Raw genomic sequence first — 16,211 nt, 5'->3', positions numbered from 1 at the left:
CTCGGATACCTCGGGTTATAAAAAAAAATATATAGTTTTGCGAGAGAAAACTAGAAAAGGAGAAATATTTTTCCAAATCGAAACTGGACGGAGAAAACTAGAAAAAGGGAAGGAGGGTCCCCGTAAAACGAATTCGACAAAGGACGGGTGTAGTGTTACTTGACTGGATCTTCCTTTCAGATTTGAAAAAATGAGTGGCCAAAACAAGGGAAGGGTGTGCCAATAGCCTCTCCTTTGTAATTATGGGTCCATTACGAGTCGGTCTCACTTCTTGATGATTTTTCTTCCAAACGTGTGAGGAATCGATTACGAATAGGAGAATGCTACCTACTTAGTTGTATGATTATATATATATATTTGCGTATGATATATGTATATTTCTGTGATTATTCCTTTTCTCTACGTGGCAACAGGCATATGACAATAGAGTTATAAGGGGGAGTACGTGCGATTTCTCTCCATGATTGAGAATTAAGAGGGGCCTACTGTGTTATCCATATTCAAAGATGAACGAGTCGGTCAATTTTTTGGTAGTTTCCTTTGTCAGGGCTGGTTTTTATCTGGACAAAAGGCTTGGCAGAGTGGGGCTGGGGTGGGTGAGGGATTGCCTTTTCATTACCAAGTTCTTTCCTTTTGTTGGTGACGCCATGTTTAGGTAGATCTACAAGAACCCTAATTTAATTAAATGCCTTTTCCCCCCTTTATTTATTTCCCCGTAAGGTGATTCTTCCAGGCTTAACCATATAAAAACACCCCATGCCGAAAATGGGTCGGTTCAGAACTTTTAATCTTGAAATTCTGCTCGAAACTTCGACCAATATAATTGTTAATTTCTTCCACTAATTTGTTTTGATTTTTCTAACATCTTGATTTAGGTTTTTCTCTGTGATCTATTCTTTGTAATTTCCAAGAGAAACATTTGCATATTACCCTGTATGATCATAAATTTATATATGACGTTAATTAAGCATGTCAGAAGATGTAAATCAAAATGCGACAGGGAGAGGGAGTTTATCATGTTTTTATATTTTAAAAATATTTTTTAAAAAAAATAAATTTTTTATTTAAAATAATGTTTTTAAAAAAGTGTTCAAATCATTTGATTTGTTGATATGAAAAATAAATTTTAAAAAAATAAAAAATATATATTATTTTAATGTTTTTTTAAATAAAAAATACTTTAAAAATAACAAAAACAACACTTGTAAACACTTAAAAAAAAATCACCAGTTGCGTTGGAATGTTCAACCAGGCACTTTCCTTAGCATTTCCAGAAAAGAGAAAAAAAAAAAAAAAGGTGCATTGCTGCTACACTCACCCACTTCTACCGACGTTTGATATTTGTCTGGAATTATGACAAGGACATTGTGCAATAAAATAAAAACACGAAGTTAGTATACAAGCCAATAGGACATGCGGGTTCCATGTAAGATGGTTACAATTTAAATGTTGTTTGATGTAGATTAAGAATAATTCAAATATTTCCAAAAAAGAATTAAAAATAAGAAGGCAAAACGATTCAGCTACGTACCTAGGCTCTGTTCGGTCCTGTTATATTTGTAAATTAAGTATGGATGTTGAGTAAAGAGTTTGACTTAAAGAAACGTGCAGGTTAATAAAAACCGGTTAGTTTCTATTTCTAAGAGAAAATTAAGGCCGGCAAGAGACATTATATATATATTTATACACACACACACACACTTAGGGTTTTGCGATAAATCATTCAAGACTGATCAGTCATGAAAGTTCTGGCGACGTCTAAATCTGAATTCCCCACTCGTGTTAATTATAGAGAGAAAATAAAATAAAAATCAAAAGGAGGTCCAAAACATTGATACAAAGTTTCTTTATAACCATTTGCTTTTCAAAATTTTGTTTTAGGAAAAAAGTTAAGGTAGTGGAACGCAGGCTTTAATTGCAAAAACGCGCAAAAGAAAAGCCAGGCTTTTCAAGTCCTTAACTACCAAGAAATCCCATAAAAAGCCAACGCGATTGGGCACTTTTTAGCAATTTGTCCTCCGTAATATTTCACATGTTTGTTTAATTTACCTAATTTCTCACGTATGCCGCAGCCGTACTGGGCTAATCCTATGGATAATTTCAAGATTAATGAGATGGCCATCTTGTGGATATACTTGGAGAAAAGTATCCGTTGATTAATTATGCAGATCTTTTATTTAAGTGACCTTTTATTATTATTATTATTATTTATGTATGAATGTGCTTCGCTTTGTTTTAGCTGGCATCAGCTATCCTAACCGCATGTCACCTGCGTGATGACATGAAATTCTTAATTTAGAAGGAGCATTTTGCGATTTTGTGTTTTTTTCCTTTTCCAGCACTTTGTTTTCTCAGACCCTCAGTTTTTGTTTTTGTTTTATTTTCTTGGGGGAAAAAATCTTCTCTGAAATTAAACGTGTGTCGCCTTTAACATGGAGGACGGTCACGCTAGATTCGAGAGCACAAACTCTGGCCTTTCTTGGTGTATATATACACCGTAAATCTTAACCATTTGAATTATCAACGAAAGATTGATGTTTTTTTTTCCAAACAAAGATAATATAGGAAAAGGAAAATCCACACATATTATCAGAAGTAATTTAAGTATATTAAAAAATAATATAAATTATATATTCAACCTTATCTAATAATTTAAGTTATTGAGTTGAATTAATTTTTTGACATGGTATTAGAGTCTTGATGATCAAATGATCACGAGTTTAAATTTCATTATTCTTATTTATTTGATAAAATTAAGCACAAGGTAATATTGACCTATATAAATTTCAAATTTAAAAGGCTTTTATAAGATGTGTTAAAGAATAATATAAATTATATCTCGAAACTTTACTTAATAGCATAAATTTTTAGATAAAATAATTTTTTTATATAAAATATTTATTGGCTGATAGGATAATACCAGGGTCACTATTTTTTGCCTTCATATGATTTTTATCCATGAAATTCCTTTTTTTTTGTCCCTAAATTTTTCATTACTCTAAAGTGTTGTTGAAAAAAAGTATTAATTAAAATCAAAGGTCAGGTTTGGTTGGTAAAATGTGATCTAGTGTCTGGACTTTGGAGAAAAATCTAGATAGAGGGGGTAAAAAAAACAGTACGAACATAATCATTAAAAGCAACATTGACTTTGTTTTTTTATTTATAAAAATATTTATATAAATATCTAGCATTTGCTTCAAAGAATACATTGAATAAGCATGTCTTAACATTAATAAAATAAATATTAATATATAATCATCAAGATGCATGCATAGAATTTGAACAGAAGATATTGTACTCTCCAAACATACGGTTAAACAATCTTTTTTTATGAACAACATATTGTTCAGGATTTAAATGGTGTTTGTTCTCTGTTTTTTTTTATAAAAAAAAAAAAAAAAAAAAAAAAAACCCTGAAAGAAGGTTAAATTGTACATAACCTGTTTAAGGTTAGCTTTCTGTAAACATAATTTAAGGTACAGTACAATGTTTATCTTGTTTCGAGAATACACGACAATATTAATAATTAGCCTCCTTTAAAGGAATTTCTCTTTACCTTTTCTCATTCGACACCTTAACTAAACAATAACTCCTGTTTTATAGATCCCCGCTTATTTTTATGGGATGTGTTTCAAATATAATAGTAGTTAATTTTTAAAGTAGTATTTGTTTTTAAATATTTTTTTATTTTTTAAAAATTATTTTTAACATCAGTACATTAAAAAAAATTAAAAATGCATAAAAAATAATTTGAAGTAAGGAAAAAAAATAAAATTAAAAATTATTTTTTTTCAAAAACAATAAATGGCACCTTAGATTTTGAAACTTAAATCTAAAAGTATTTCAAAATATTGAACACTGGGATGTAACTTTCGTGACAATTCTTGCTTGTAATTTTCTTTTTATGGTAATTCTTAACTACTTATACTTTAAATATGAATTAATTCAATCCCAAATAATTAGAAGAATATTAAGTAATCTTAAATCTAAAAGTATTTCTAAATATTGAACACTAGGATGTAACTTTCGTGACAATTCTTGCTTGTAATTTTTTTATTTTAATTCTTAATTACTTATACTTTAAATATGGATTAATTCGATCCCAAATACTTAGAAGAATATTAAGTAACTTACCACCTGAATTATATATCAAGCAATATTGGTCTCTTTTTGTGATACATGCTTTAAAAAAAGTACCAAATTTTCCTCTTAAAAACTTAATTAGTTGACTGTTGGATTATCAGGAGAAAAAAAAACTTGTCGAGATTTAAAAATGGACGATAGGAAGTCTTAAAATCTGGACTATATTCCTTTCAAATTTAGTCTTTACTGTTATATTGACACGCTTTGGAGTTATCGAATTAATATTTTTAAAATATAAAAGAGATTGTTAAAAGCATAAAGAGTTTCTTCGCAATATCATCAAACCCGATCAAATAAGTCAATTTTAAAATCATTTATCTTAGCTATAGATTTTATAAATTTAAGTTTTCAATTAAACAATGTAGAAGTTGACTTGATTTGAATCGATCAATTTTATAGATCCACAAATAATCTAGATAATCAATAAAACATGACTTTAATTTTTAAAATAACTTCAAAATAACAACTTTTTAAAAAGAATATCGAGACAACTACAAATTAAATCAACCCATGTCTTCCGTAACTCAGGTCCTAAACTCTATTGAGTTCAATAATCTTTTTTTATAAAGATTTTTTATTTAATTACATACTAGAAATATATACTCATAAAATTAAACACCTACTCTAAAATAGACATTTATTTGAGATTATGATAACCATATAGAAAATAAACAAAAATAAATTATGCAAACTATTTCATAACCAATCTAATATTGAAAAACAAAATCAAAAAATAATAATTAAAAAAATAAAGGATCAAAAACAAAAAAAAAAATCATATTTGGTTGGTGGGTAAACCCATCAAACCCATGAATCAGATTATGAACTTCACCGGGATTATAAATTGTTTTTACTATTTTTTTATTTAATTATATGATAACAAAAATATATGATCGAAAAATCAAACAAAACCCAATAGTGAGATTTTGTTTGAGCCATTATAATATTATAGAAAATGAAACAAAACCAATTAAAAAACTAAATTCTCAATTAACTCAATATCTATAGATGAAAAAAAAAAAAAAAAAGGTTAAACTCGTTAGATCGGTGAATCATGTCAACCAGCCAAACTCGTGAGCATGTTCATGAAATTTATAAGGTTTAACAACATAGATTTTTTTCAAAAATATTTTTTCTTTTACTAAATGAGAAGAAAAAAAAGACGATAACAAAGTCAAATTCAATAAAAAAAAAAAAAACACCCCATTAAACTTGTAAACCGGTGTAATTTGAGTTATCCTAACAAAATTGCAAACCACTTTGACCCTATAAAAAAATAAATTATAAAGATAAATTTTCAATCATTGCAATATTAAAATAAAAAATAAATAAAAAAATAATAATAAAAAACAATAACACATTTTTTTTTAAAAAAAAAAAACAATAAATGCGAGTTAACAGTAGTTCTCTGTTAAAATTGATGTTAATATCCAGCACAGAGAATCATCGAGATCTTCTTACAGTGCTTTTTTATTATTATTATTACAATGATAGAGGCTTCTTGCAATACTTTGAAACAATAAAGAACACGTGATATTAACATTATAAAAATATTTAATCACAGTCTCGTTAAATATCGGATAATATATAAGACTATGATTAGATATTTTTTAGAGTTAATATCATTTCAGGATTTGGATGCAAACCGATCCCATGTAGAAAAGAAGTAAAGCCCTCGTGTTTCAGTAACCCATGTTTATCCGGAAACTAAACTGAATAAAGTTTTTCTTAAAGATCACTATTTTACATGAAATTCAGTAGTGAAGGCATGGTGACTTGAAGGTATTGTAAAAGATCCCCGTGTTTTTAACCTCGCCCAGATAGAAAGCAGAAACTAGAGCCATTGATAGGTGGTTCTGCAGGGAGTCGTAATTCGCACCAAGAAAAAAAGAGACCCAACTTGCACTCAACCGGCTCGCCACCGTGGGGCCCTGGAGGAGTACACCGTGCCTCACTGCTGTGTTTCCACAGTCAGCTAGTGGTGCAGGCAACGCTTACAATGGTTTACTTTGTTTATTTTCATGTGAAGATCTTGTCAGACTGTTAAAACTGTACGGACTCATACTGTACCACACAGCCTCGCACGCAATAGTATTGCTGATCCTGATTTGTCTCCATGCTCTTTGGAATTCTGAATTATTTCAAAATATTTTTCTTGTTTATCAAAATAATTTAAAAGCATCCTGATAAATAAATATAAAGAAAAAAAATTAGGTTTTTTATTCTTTTAAAGAATAGCCAAGCCATGAAAAAAAACTGTGCCTCAATTTATAAATTGAGTACTCTGTCTTTCTTTAAGGGATAAGAAGTTGTTTAAATTAAGTTATATATACTAGATTGGTGACCATGTTAGAATTTTTAAAAAAGTAAAAAGAATTAATAAATTGGGTTATTAATTTGAATGAGTTTAATAAGCTTTGTTACTTTAATAATATGACTAAAAAGATATTGATGGTAAATAAATTTAGGTATAAAAAAAGATATGTAAATAAATTTATCATACATCTAATAGAGAATAGTTTATTGTATGTTTCATATTTTTAAGAAACTAATAGAATATAATTGTGTTAGCAATATTTGTTGCTTTTCTTCTCCATCATGTCATAATGTCATGGAAATGGACAAAAGAATGTCACTTCATTACTAAACGGATGAAGGAGCAAACTCAAATACGACCAAACTTCATGTGTTATACAACACATGAATATATATATATATATATATATATATATATATGTGGAATAAAAAAAATATATTTTATTGATAATTCAACCGTCAAATTTGACTATCTTTCTAGATGAAGCAATTATAGCACATTGTGACCCAAGAAAAGACCCTGTTAAGGATATAAATTCATGCTCCATCACGGTATAACGGGTATAACGTGAAGTTTACTCGTTCATCAATGTTTTGATGACCTATTTAATTTTTTATTTTAAAATTTTTTTAAAAAAAATTAATTTTTTTTATATTTGTTATTTACTTCAAATTAATATTTTTTTTTATGTTTTTAGATCAGTTTAATGCGTTGATGTCAAAAATAATTTTTTTTTTAAAAAAAATATTATTTTAATACATTTCTAAATAAAAAAAACTTTATAAAACAAACCACAATCACACTCCCAAATAAATTTTTATCTGCACCCAACTCATATAGAGATAGCGGATTATTCTGCTCACAAACTTGCTTTTCTGTGTTAAGAAAGACAGAGCATCTTGGAGTAACGATAATAACCACCTACTACGAGCATGTTATTTCTTAACAGGTTAACACTCATGGGAGAAAAGAGAAATTCCATTCGAGAAAGGAAAGGGAACAAAAGGGGGAAGGGACAAACTGAGAATTGTAGAAATTGATTAATTATACTACAGAGATCCAAAATAAAACTTTATGATGTAGCCACCCAAAAAGGTTCCCAGTTTAACAATCCTTTCTTCTCCGTTTCACCTTCTTTGCACCTTGTTGGTCTTTGAAACTCCTCCATTCCCATCTCAGCATCAACGTCCAAATCACCAGCACTCTCAGCCTCTTCTTCAGAGCATGCACCGACGTTTCCAAATTCCCCGACATCCGAGTCATCCACTTCATCACAATCCATGTCATTCTCAATCTCATCTTCTTTGCTGTTGCCTTCATCTTTTTCCGTGGAAGCTACGCCTCTTGAGTCAAAATCAGAAGTGGAATCTTTGATAAAGCTTAATCGAAGGCGGCCATCCCTTCTTTCAGCATGTAAATGAGTGTGTCTTGATGGAGCCTCGATGGCTCTGATTATCAACCTTCCATCTCCGCGGTGGGCCCTAACTTGTAGAGACTTTGATCCACTCATCGTTGTCAAGGGAGGTGGATAGCTACGAGAACTCGCTTTCTTAGCTCCCAAAAGTTGACGCGATTTCTGTTGCTCCCCAGCTGGAGAATTTCCTACTCTTGAGTCTGATGAAGACAACGAGAAAATGCTGCTTTCAATCATATCACTACCACTTTCGCTACCTAAACTCTCCGTGCATAATTCCAGGCTCTTTCCACTGAGCATTGAAGAGGAACGATTAATTAGAGGATGAACGTATATGTTTCCTTTCCCCATTGATTCTTTGGGACCTTCGGTACTGGTGGAGAGAGCTTGGAGGAAGCTCAAGCCACCCAAATCAGGATTTGAAGATGTATGCATATCATGGAGGGAGCTAGTTTTGTGGCTAGTTTCCTCATAGTGGCATTTGCCGCTCACTTCTTTGGAATCAGAATCTAATAAACAAGGCTTCAAGGCTAGTTCAAGGGATTGGGCGAAAGAGAGATTTGGTGAAGATAATCTAAGTCTCAGTGTTCTTGACTCAACAATAGCAGACTCGAGGCAAGACTGCAAACCCTGGCAAACCATAGTTGCCATTGCGTAAGCTATTTGTACAGGTTATGTGACAGATACAAACAAGAACTTGCAAGAAACCTGCCAGAGATTATATGGAAGGAGAGCAAAAACAGAGGAAAACAGAGGAGTTTGGCTTCGGGGTTAAGAAGCTCTTGTTTTGCTGAGAGAGGCAGGGAGAGAGGGAGAGATAAGAGGGAGAGGAGACCACTGAACATGAGATATAACTGAGGCGCGGGGCGTGAATTTGTAGTCTCAAAAAGTGCCAGGAGGTACAGTGGACAGAGGTGGGGAGGGGACCTTTTTACGCCACTTGAATATAACAAGTCTTAATAATTTGCCACAAAACGTAAAGGAGAATAAAAGAAACAAAAATGTGTGTGTCGGGAGGAGTTTAAAGATCAGAGGCTATTTTAACATTCATGTTTTTTGGTTTTGACTTGTGAATTTTCGAATTTCAGAAGAAAAAAAATTCCTCCTCGATCTCTCATACGGGCAGATTTTTACGCGGGTTTGGTTAGGGTGTCGCTGTAAAGGCATGCTACAAGAGTGTAGTTAAAAATAGAGCGAGACGGGGATGGAGGAACAGTTCCAAAAAATTACCAGCTCCTCTATTCCCTTTTCTGTCCTTCCAAAAGAAAGCCAACAAAAAGCCAGAAAACAAAGGATTCTCTTATATATTTCTTGATACTTTGATGGTGATGTTTTTCCCCCTCTTTTCATTTTCTTTATTGTATTTTATCAGGACAGAAACCACACTATCCATTCTCTTATGGATGATGATGATGATTCATGTCTTCAAAGTCAAAACCTACGTTGATTGCATTTCAAATAAATAAAATGAGAAGAAAGCATCAGCACACTCCCTTTGAAATTTGAAGCTAAGGTGTCAAATTACATAAATGCCCACCATTAATGCCGACCAGATACGTAAAAATCCTACTATCCAAATTTCCGCCCAGGAGAACATGAAACAAAATTATTCCCAATAGCAAAATGAAAACAATTGTCACCTTAAAGATTAACATTAAAAAAAACAAGGCCTGGTTTGACCAGCACAGAGAATCCATGCTTTATTGTTCAATAAGTATGTTTCACCAAGAAAAAACAAGAGGAGAGACATTAGTAATGGAGCAACCGGCCTGGCCGAATCAAGAGCTCCGGACCCCACCATGGATTTAAAGGCAGGCAATGTCATGGTGAGACCCCACCGGCATGTTAGCTTGCCGATTATTCAAACATGGCTATGATATTGTGCACTGTAAAACTGCAACTAATTCAAACTCGAGAGAATTCAAGCTTGCATGTTTTTTTGTAAAAATAAAAAATTGTACGGGTTTCCTTCCGATGGAACTCTAGCATGCCATGCTTGATCAATAGTTCTAGGTTTGGTTTATGTTAACATCATTTTATATAATACTATGCCCTTCATATTTAATCCATACTTTGTCCAGCTAACACCAATCGTACGGACTGCTTATGCAAGCATGTTAAAGCCCTTTGAAAAAGAAAGAAATGATCCTCCACTAACAAGACCTTTTCTATTTTTATTTTTATTTACATGGATGTCCGGGCCAGCTTGCGCGCGCCACGACTAATCCCACGGCTCACTGAACATCCTGCAAACCCAGTGAGCATATAAGGCACCGCGGGGGTGACAGGCGTGCACGGTGAGATTTAAACCCAGGATGTAGAGGAAGGAAACAAGTCTCTTCAACCGCTGATCCAAGACCTCAAATGCTAACAAGACCTTTTCTTTGTTTGCTAGGTGCTAACCCATGAATCCTATCATTCCTCTCTGTGAGGTGTGAACCCTAATCCATGTGGGCGAACTCCAAAATGACCTAACCTACTGGCTAAAAGTAACCCCCAGGTTTCGTTAGCCTAAACAAAAGTTGCTGCTAGCAGTCTAGCACTCTTTTGCCACTTGAGCTTGTGGGTGAGACTTCCAAGTTTGGAGATCGGAGAACTCATTTAAATCATTTACTGTAAAAGGAGAGAGAACGGCATCAGTGAATCACAGGCACCCGCACAGTACAAAAATATTGCTTTCACATGTTGCCTTTCTGTGATTACACATGCATGAACTAGCATGTTTTCTTTCTTTAGCGTGTTAATTGTCAAGCATGATCAAGCACATTCTTTCCCGTAACTAACTAGAATTCTATATTGCTAATGGTTATGGACTTCCTCTTCGTTTCAAAATTTTGGTTAATAAATCTAAGAGTGTCAGGAAATGGAAAACGAAACCTGCAAGCATCCCTTGAATGCCTATGTGAGGAGAATAGAAGGATACATGAGATAATACTTCGTATCCCGGCTAATGCTAGATATTTACAGTTATGACCTCCCCAGTTATGCTAGTCGATAACGGGAACAGAAGGATATGCCAAGCCATACGTTTGAATAACAGTCAATTTTATGGTCTTCCCTTTTCCTTCATGGTTTCTAATTTCCATGTCATTGGAAGAGTAAATGGCCATTTTCACCTGGTCCTTGTCAAAGTTGGATACATGTCTCCTTTTTCTTTCCCGTCCCAAATGTTACATGATTCGGCGTATGAAGAGTTCCACGTCACAAAAACTACATTTCATATGATCCATGTTTTTTTTGTTTGCTTGTCTACTCGTCAAAGAAAGAAAGGATGAGACCACAAGTAATAGACAATGAAATGATCGAGGAGCTCTTCGAGGTCAAAAATTGGAGCCAAAATGTTTGTGGTTTTCTTAAAACTACAGCCATAACCGTGGGTCTCCGATCTAAAAGATTGCTATGAATGAAAAGACCGTATACAAATCCCATCTGAGCTAATATTCTTGCCTCCATATTGTGGCTCCTGAGCTGTGTAGCATATGAATTGCTTGAAGTCTAATTGGCTTTTACCAGGTCCCCACCACAGTAGCTAGTTCCTTGTGAATAGAGCTAAGCACCTTGCTAAGAGTATGGAATGAACTTCGAAAGTTCTAAAACTTGCTTAATTTATTTGGGTTCGGCATATTTTTAATTATTTTCTCCTTTTTATTGGAACATGTCCTTTAATTTACTACCACTAGGACGCGTAGCGAGGGGAAAACAACAAAATAATCAACTTGATACATGACGATTATTTATAAAACACCAGTCACAGAGAAATATAGTGCGAGTACAGCACAACCTCCCCCTTAAGGTAATGTGAGAATGTCAAAGCATCACACTTCAAAAACATGCCATTATTTAAAACTCTGGCGCCCAAAACTCTCTCTATCATCACTGAAACGGTTCTTCGAAAACAACCAAGTAGCAACACATCAGCACTTCTAAATAATCAAAAGGGCCCTTTTTTTCTGTTTTTTAGCATGGTGCTTAAGTGTAGGTTATTTGTCCCTAAAAAATGCACTCTTTCCCTTATATCTAGATATTGAAACCGAAAACAGAGCATATGGTCCTAGCTCCTAAAGTATCACCCTGCTTAACCAAATAAAGAAGTATAGTAACCTTTGGTAGCTCTAAACGAGCATGCTTTTCAAGCCTTTTCTCCTGATACAAAGATTCTTTATTTATGAGCTAATAATAGTTGTGTGCGCCACAGAGAGAGAGAGAGACAGAGCATCAATTTTGCCGCAGAATCTAATTTGTGTTTCTTTGATTTTATTTAAGCCTAGGCCCTTTTGGACTTGGAGAGTGAGTGAAATTTGCATCAGAATCCATCAAAATTTGTTTGATTTTGTATTAAGTAATGGAGAATCTTTAACTTAGAATACGTCATGTCCCTTTGGCCTTCAGTGAAGCCAAAAGTCGGCCCCTTGATTTTTTCCCATGATGCATTTTTAATTGAGTCTTTGTTAGGAAAGACAAGTCCAGTTCATAGGTTACATTACACTAGCATGTAAACAAATCACTCTGCCTACCCTTTTGACCATGTTAGTGCCACCTTTCCCTTTCACTTTATACTTTGTTGCATTAATTTATATTTTAACTTCAGAAAGAACAATGGAGCCCACGTAATACATGCAAACATGTAATGCAGCTAATGGTTATGCTATCACTAACAGAAGGCTAAAGTAATTTATGCATAGAGCCCGTGAAAAACCTTTAGAAGCAACATGTAAATGTCATAGTCGAAGGGATAGGTTTGCACACAGTGACTAGATATATGAGTCTGATCTCAACTGGCATGCATGATTAGTACGGATGTTGCTCTATTGCTATTACAATTAATAATTACTATAATCTGTAATCTATCATTTTCAAACTCTAGAAGACTGATATTGAGAGTTTCTGAATCTGGCCTGCAAGTTGTTATAAATGTTTTAATTGTTGATTTTAAAGAAATATTTACATCACTATTGTGGAATAATGCTACTATTTGATAAAGGTGAGCATACAAAGGGAATAAATCTTTCAGGATTCGTTTAGAAAACTTACAGGCAGTCATATGACCATCTTAGAAGACTTGCTGCTTAAGTGTCAAGAAAAGATGATGACGCCTGTTTTCATGGACCAGCAGAATCTATACCATTGGATGTGGCTCCGGTATGATCCTCCCTAAACTCAAACACATTTTCAACTTATCTACAAAGAGGAATTAATGCAACTTAAATAGAAACAGTAGATTAATTATGGAGTATGATGCCAAATAGGAATTTCCAAATCAAAGCAATCAAACGTGGAGCACAATCACAGAAAATTGGTAAAAACATCCATTATGCAGATTACAATTAACTTTTTCTCCATCTAACCTAGTGGATGTTGGCGGAAATTATAAGCAGTCCATTTGTTAATATATTCTTACCAAGAGTAATAAAAACAACCAATCATAGAAAAAAATTTAATCAACAATTGCAATCCACCAACAAGGTGCCAAACCTTATTCCAAGCTAGCATTGCTCAAAACACAGCACAGAAAAAATGCTGTTTTCCAAAGCAACCATACGAGGAACATTAGATACAGTCCCCCAGTTGGAAATTTAAAATAATAAACTGGAAGAATGTGAAAATAAGTAACATGTTTTTTCGAATCTCCATCTCAAATAAAACCTGCTTTTCCAACCAAATTATCAAACTCAACATTATGAAATCGATATCACCAGGATCTTGCCAGTCACTTGCAAATAAAACTACTATAATCAACAGGACTGTTATTGCAGTAAGCCCATCATCTGTAAACAAGGAGATGCAATAAGGTTTTAAGGAACATCATGCAGAATACAAAAGGCAAATCATTCTTGGCACAAATTAGTACCACATCATGGCCAGAGTGATAACATCACATGCCAATTATCAAGGGTAGTAATTACAATGTCTTAAATTCTCAACCATTCCTAACAGGTGCCAATTAAAGTCACTTAACTTTCTCCAACAGGTGAATCTCACTGGAATAAAAATGAGAGGTATCGAGTGATCGGAGGGTTACTTTCTATTTGTAATCCAACAATTGGACCACAAAAAAAGAAAAGGCTCAAGAATTGTCACTAACTATATGTCTCCAAACAGGCTCCTCTTGAGTTTTCTTTTCATTTTTCATTTTTCATTTTTCATTTTTTCATTTTTTTGTTACAAGAGAGAGGTTTGAACTCAAGAACTTTTGAGGGGAAGGAGAAAACTAATACTAGTTGAGCTACAACTCAATAGCTTGCGATCTTTGAATTTAATAGGTAACTCTCCAAAACAAGTACTGCAACGCGTTGTTGAGCAGAAGTAAAATCTTAATCTATTATTGATCTGATGGTCTTCCCAAAAATGGTACAAGAACTGAATACTCCACATAGCTTATCATAGATTCAAACCCGCTCTATCATCTTACAATTCTAAAATATCATGCATGCAAGAAAGATTGAATTCTTTCCAAAAATGATCCAAGAACCCCAAGCTCCAAAATTCCCAATCCGAGATTTGGATCCTCGCAAATTATCAAGTAGATTTCTTCTTAAAATTCCTCTACTTCTTCTATCCATCCAAAGTTATGCAATCGAAAACCTATCAATCATTAAAGTGAACCATAATTATATATACCTGCTTGATATAGGTATTCAATGATATGGCAACAAATTAACTGAAATCCAGTCATTTAGGTATGAATGAATGATCGATGGGAATCACGAGAAATATTAAGGCAAAAATGCGTGGGAAACCTTTCAACTACAGATCAAGTTAAAAGATCTCTTACATTTCAAGAATTGAGATTTAGACCCCTCGAATTGTCTATTAATTTACTAAAACCCCGTCCATTTGATTCAATCAATTCAGCATCTAAGAGATAACAATAAATGTATCACTTACAATCACATGATCTTCGAGATAACATGTTAGCTCGTGCATGAACAGCAGAACAGTTTTGAGACTACTTCATATCAACTCATAAATTCGGGATTTCAGCACTCCTTAATCTATTTTTATTATTTTTTAATCAAATTCACAAGATACAAATCCAACTCTACATATTGAAATTCAAATCCCGTATCCATGCCAAATTACTGGATGAGATTAACAATTAGATTCCAAATTACACTAACACATCATGAACAACTTATAATACTCTTAAATTACCGATGATGACAGCATTAATATATAAAAACGAGAGACAAATCGCTTACAATAACAAAGTGAAGGAAAGTAACGGATTCGCTGATCAATCAGACCAGCGTCAATGGAAGCCAGGAAGGTGAAAAATCCGGTTGGTAGCTAACTCTAAAATCGCTCTGGGGCTGCCGCGGTAATCGCGCGCAGAACCACTGGTTTTGATTTTGAAGCCGGGAACATGAAAATAATTTGGTGCGGGTAATATTATAAAATTTGCCTTTGGTAAATTATATTTACGTCCCCGGATAGATTTTGCAATTACAAAACCTTGCCAGCTTGCATTGGTAGTAAAACTTGGTCAGGAAATTGACCCGGAAAAGAAATTAAAAAAAAAAAAAAAAAAAAAACACTCTCTCCAGTCTCCATTGTCTCCCTGAATAAGTCTCTTGCCTCCTCTCTCCCCTCGTCATTATCCGTTTTTTTCTTTTTTTGTCTCTTTAAATTTTACTATTGTTTTCTTTCTCATTATAAAGCCAATCTCAATAAATAAATTCTTCCCATTTCGCTCTCTCTAATTTTTCCAAATCTAGATTTTATCATATATCAGCAAGATCCGCTAGTTTTCACTAAATTTTGTCACTGTTTACCACATCTCCGTGTAATTTCCGTGTGTACATTGTTCGCGTGTTTCTTTTCTGATTCTTAACTGGAGATATTTGCTTCTTCCTCTTCTTCGGTGTCTGTTGGCGACCTGACAGACAAGTCTGACGACTCCCAGCCGAGTCTTGGGTATCTTAGAGAAGCTTTGGCTTGCCTCATTCGTCCATCAGTTTGTCATGAGTTTAAATTTTTTTGTATTTTGTTGCGAGTCAAGAAGAAACCAAAAACAATATTGCACCGTTTTGTTGAATTAGGGATTTTTTAAAATAAATAAATAAATCAGCTCTCACCTGGGATTGACTGGTAGGTTTAGCTAAGTTTAATTGTATCAATTACAAATCTAGGTTTTTTTTTTTTCTATAAAACCTGACCATCAAGACCTGGGTCATTTAAGTTTTAAGTCACACCGAGTTTTATAGCAATACTGTATGACTAATTTATTTTCTAATTTTTAAATTTAATCTTTCGTTGATGTTTTAAAATAAAAATGACAAGTAAAAAAAATTAATTTAAAAAACAAAAGTATAAACATAAAATAAATTTATTTTTAGA

General features: G+C 33.3%; 1 protein-coding gene across 7 annotated transcripts; it reads right to left on the bottom strand.

Annotated features, from left to right (window-relative positions):
• Positions 1 to 7,417: 7,417 nt before the first annotated feature.
• On the bottom strand, positions 7,418 to 15,961 carry LOC118046571 (protein FANTASTIC FOUR 3-like). 7 transcript variants are annotated; one of them, XR_012170853.1, is made up of 4 exons: positions 15,074 to 15,961; positions 12,906 to 13,025; positions 10,252 to 10,487; positions 9,768 to 10,037 (listed from the first exon to the last, which is right to left on the bottom strand). XR_012170853.1 is itself a non-coding variant. In XM_073411642.1 (3 exons), exon 3 carries the CDS (start codon positions 8,523 to 8,525, stop codon positions 7,533 to 7,535), a length of 993 nt encoding a protein of 330 aa, XP_073267743.1. In that variant the 5' UTR covers positions 8,526 to 9,760; positions 12,906 to 13,052; positions 15,074 to 15,380; the 3' UTR covers positions 7,418 to 7,532. The 7 variants fall into 7 exon arrangements, 2 of the variants coding, with proteins under 2 accessions (XP_073267743.1, XP_073267742.1); XM_073411642.1 differs by lacking the exons at positions 9,768 to 10,037; positions 10,252 to 10,487 and adding an exon at positions 7,418 to 9,760 and having other exon boundaries at positions 12,906 to 13,052; positions 15,074 to 15,380; XM_073411641.1 differs by lacking the exons at positions 9,768 to 10,037; positions 10,252 to 10,487 and adding an exon at positions 7,418 to 9,760 and having other exon boundaries at positions 15,074 to 15,380.
• Positions 15,962 to 16,211: the final 250 nt, after the last annotated feature.

Source organism: Populus alba, chromosome 10 (genome assembly GCF_005239225.2).
Source record: "Populus alba chromosome 10, ASM523922v2, whole genome shotgun sequence".
Classification (NCBI taxonomy): Eukaryota; Viridiplantae; Streptophyta; class Magnoliopsida; order Malpighiales; family Salicaceae; genus Populus; species Populus alba.
This window is presented reverse-complemented; position numbering and strand designations above follow the sequence as displayed.